Consider the following 4,505-nt stretch of genomic DNA (forward strand, 5'->3'; position numbering starts at 1 on the left):
GAATTAAGTATTATAAAAGTTAAGCATACTAACATTGTAAACTACTTTTATTTATATGACAATTCACGTACATATCGTTCATAAAACTAAAGTCAGAAATACAAAATAAAAATGAAAATTTAACTTAGCTGAAAAAAAAATCTGGTTGAAACTAAATATTTATTCGATTTAAATGAAGTTTACCACTTGTAAATTTTGTAATTCTTTATTTTCAATTTTCATGAAAATCGTCGTGAATTTTGTAGTTTTTTGATTTCAAATTCTACTTATATGTATGAAACACATTTAAATAAAATTGAAATTGAATTAAGTAAAAATTGTAACGTACATATATATTTTTTCAACAATACATACAAAATGCATTAAGAGTCATAATTTTTACAATTGCTTTGAAGTGTTTGTACATAAACAAAATTCTGTCTAAAATCCCCAGACTAAATAATTGTAAACTTGATAGATGATAGATGCGCATGCGAACTAAGATGCATGTAAGCATGACGTCATTTGCAAAATGCCTGTGAGATGGTAGGGGAAATTCGATGTGCACGTGTGCGCAAGTATATGTGCTTTTTGGTGGCTGCGGCCGTGTAGTAACTACTGAGTGATTCGAGTGTGTGGCAGTCGGTTGGGAAGTCAGCACTGTTGTATGCGTATGACTGCGGGCTGAGAGATAACACGAGTGAATTTGCTGAAGCAAGGGTGGTTCTGTGTGGTCGCACTGAAATTACTGCAGCCCATGTGCTCTGCTTGTTAAAATGCTCATCAAAGAATTGTAAGTTCTTGTGAGATTCTTTACTGTTAGTTTAATACAACACGATAAACGATTACCGATCGTACATTTAAAACCAATTCAATTCTCGGGATATGGTTACTAATCTTTAACGGCGGGTTGGATTGGAGGGGCAAAGAGGGATGTACTTTCATCCCTTACCATTCGTATGACCAGAATTTTGTACAGTGTGAACAACTTCATTCTTACTTTGACCAATAAGGAACATTTTCAAAAAAATTCATCTTTTATTTTTCATCTTTCGGTATTATCTGTTGTTCGGTTTTCTATACCTGATGTATGATATTTGATTTCATACTTGAGTGTACTCAAGGCCACTGCATATAGATAGATGATTCATATCTTATAATTTTTACTTATTAATTGATAAATGTAATTTGTTAATCTCTTTGTTACAGTCGTGTCACTGTACCTCTTACAGTGGAAGAGGTATGTATTTGATGAACAGTAAAGTTTCATTATAATGACCCACTTTGAAATGTGTTATTTAGTTAGAAAAAGAAAAACTACCTTAAATTAGCTTTTACATCATTACTATGCAATTGGTAAAAATTGCAACTCATTTAATTAACGTTTATTTAGAAGCATGTGATTATTATGAATGTTGTTTTGGTTTTTTAACTCAATGTATCTGTCAAATGTTGTTGAATCATGCTAATTTCATTGTTAGACTCGTTGTTATTCAAGTTTATGATGTAATAAATATTTTTTCTTATTCTGATTATTGTGATCTAATCTTTAATTGTTTAGTTTAGGTATTAATATATTTATGAATGCTAGTTTTTTTATTTTTATGCTTTCTGTGGAAAGAAAATTATTTAGAGGTATAGAGGTGATAGTGTTTTCTTTAATAAATTATATATAATTCAATTTTCCTCATAAAACAAAAAAGTATTTAAAAGAAATGTGTGGGTCTATAAACAGATTCCACTAATTTAATAAATGTTTTTTAATCGAAATAAATTTTATGTTGTCTATAGCTTAATTTTATCATGTATATATTGTATTATGAAATATGATTTACTTCATGGCAGTATCAAGTGGCTCAGCTGTATTCTGTAGCAGAAGCTAGCAAAAATAATACTGGAGGAGGAGAGGGTATAGAAGTGTTAAAAAATGAGCCATTCACAGATTATCCCTTGCTTGGTGGAAAATATTCTTCAGGTCAATATACATACAAGATTTATCATTTAGCTAGTAAAGTGCCTGGTTTTATTCGCATTATGCTACCAAAGAATTCCTTGGAAATTCACGAAGAAGCTTGGAATGCTTATCCTTATTGCAAAACAGTTATTACTGTAAGTATTATTTTTGTAATAATATTAATACAATTATTCCTAGTTTTTTCAATTATTATTTTTAAAAAATTTTTTGGTTTTCTAATTTGTATTTTTATGTTACCATTTTCTGTGCAGAATCCTGGATACATGAAAGAAAATTTTGTAATTATGATAGAATCATTTCACATTGACGATGTTGGAAATCAACATAATGTATGTACAAAAACTTTAGAAAATATGTAATTTTATTCTATGTATATTATATTATTAGTTTTTAACAGGTTCATGAATTGTCTTCTGATAAGTTAAAAATAAGAGAAGTGATACATATAGATATTGCAAATGATCCAATTGGAAGTGCTGATTATAAAGAAGATGAAGATCCAACTAAATTCAAATCTGTGAAGACAGGTCGGGGTCCACTTGTTGGTAAAGATTGGAAGAATAAAGTTCAACCTGTGATGACATGCTATAAGCTAGTCACTTGTGAATTTAAATGGTTTGGGCTACAAACCCGTGTTGAAAGTTTTATTCAGAAAGCAGAAAGGCGTCTTTTTACTAACTTTCATAGGCAAGTGTTTTGTTGGATAGATCGTTGGTATGGTTTAACTATGGATGATATTAGGGCAATTGAAGAGAGCACAAAAGAAGAATTAGATAGGGTAAATAATTGCTTCAGTTTAACTTACTGTAGTTACTGGTTACAGTTTGCAGTTAGTTAAAGAGGACCTTTAAATTTTTCAGCAAAGACATCAAGGTGAAGTAAGAGGTATGCGAGCTGATGATTGAAGCTTTGACAGCTTCTATTATGAATGGTTAAATCAATTTCCTCATATGTCTCGGATACATACACATACCTATGGAAATACACTCACATATGTTTTGTCATAGGCGATCCTGCAGGATCGGGACAATTTCCAGAATTTAAGTGTTTAGATTCAGTGTCTATTACAGTTACTTATTACTTTAATTTATTTACATTTACGAGCGTTTTAAATGTATCTACAGTCAAAGATTATAATATAGCCAATGATAAGAGAGAACTGATACGAATCAGTTCAACCTATATGATGTATAAAATATACAAAAAAAGAGTACAGTTCGATAAAAATGAATATAGGTGGAAAAAATGTAATTGTTATTTAACACCATAGTAGTTCGATATTAAAATTTATAAATAAGCCGTTCAGAATGTTTGCTGCATTACACAAACAAGAACATTTGACACAAAACTTGCAAGTCTGATGACAAGCAGTTTATGGTTTGCGTGTTAGACTCAGTATGTTATGGTTTAAAAGAAGGAATGTCGTTACATTTATGTAATAATTGCTGCTTTGACGAATTTATGCAATGTGGTTGAAGTTCTTGAAGCCCAAATATACAATGTATAATAATAAGAAAAATTAAACGAAAGTATTTTAGCAATTCTGCAATTGAAAACTAATTTTGTGGTAATTTACTAACGTTCAGTGTTATTGTTAATATAGATAAAATAACAGACAATTAGCAAGTGATAGTAACTATGCTTTCTTTACATTTTGTGGTTTTGATTAAAAAACAAAAAATGTGCATCACAATTAGGACCAACTTGATAAATTTGAATTATATTGTTTGTGAAAAGTACGAAAACAATGGTGTAAAGTAATTAAGTTGGTATACACATACATAACACACACACACACACACACACACGTATATAGAGGAAAAACTATTTCACTATGAAAGTTGGTAAATGCTGGAAGGGTGCATTATTGTATATAAAGAAAGAGGCATACAATGAAATTCAGATTGAAATGTTATATATACTTATATATTTCTTTGCATTCCAATAGATCTCTGTACAACAAATGGAACCTAATTAAATATCATATCCAATATATTCGCTTATGCAAAAAAACAAGCTTCGATTAAAATATAGTTGGAGAAGAACTGTAATTGTCGTTTGCACAAATTATATGTATACTGTTATCTGTTACCTGTTATGCTGGGATCTATAGTGTAGTATTTAAGATAGTTTAGAAATGCAATTTAAGCAAAATAACTATTAACTTTGGAGATCTTAATACAGGGAGTATCAGGATTTGTGCTGCTCAGTTGTGAATTTTAGTGTTTAAGTTCGATGTGCGATCTCGTCGGATTACGATATTAACAGAGATTTTAAAATAAAATCTCATTGTGAGCAGTATCTACCATCTTTGTGCGTTAGTGTTACTTTTATTAGATAGTTTATTAGTCATCACCCCAAGGCAAGCAGGGTAGAAATCGAGAATAAAGATTCCTATAATGTTGCTAAGAAGTTAATAATGAAGCACTGATATATATGTGTACAAGCATATATGCATAACTTTTTGCATATTTACATATATATTTTGTGACGCGGAATTACGTAGGAAAAAATGACAAAGAATCGCGATATATAAAATTTATTGACTTCT

At 30.0% G+C, this 4,505-nt stretch overlaps 1 protein-coding gene across 1 annotated transcript; it reads left to right on the top strand.

Moving 5' to 3' along the window:
* Positions 1–637: 637 nt before the first annotated feature.
* Positions 638–2,859, top strand: LOC108577811 (phosphatidylinositol transfer protein alpha isoform). The gene is made up of 6 exons (XM_017941016.1): positions 638–772; positions 1,189–1,219; positions 1,825–2,088; positions 2,206–2,283; positions 2,352–2,732; positions 2,815–2,859. The coding sequence occupies exons 1-6, from the start codon at positions 756–758 to the stop codon at positions 2,857–2,859; spliced, it is 816 nt and encodes a 271-aa protein (XP_017796505.1). The 5' UTR covers positions 638–755.
* The last annotated feature ends 1,646 nt before the right edge of the window (positions 2,860–4,505 follow it).

This window comes from Habropoda laboriosa, unplaced genomic scaffold (genome assembly GCF_001263275.1).
Source record: "Habropoda laboriosa isolate 0110345459 unplaced genomic scaffold, ASM126327v1 scaffold816, whole genome shotgun sequence".
NCBI classification, from domain to species: Eukaryota; Metazoa; Arthropoda; class Insecta; order Hymenoptera; family Apidae; genus Habropoda; species Habropoda laboriosa.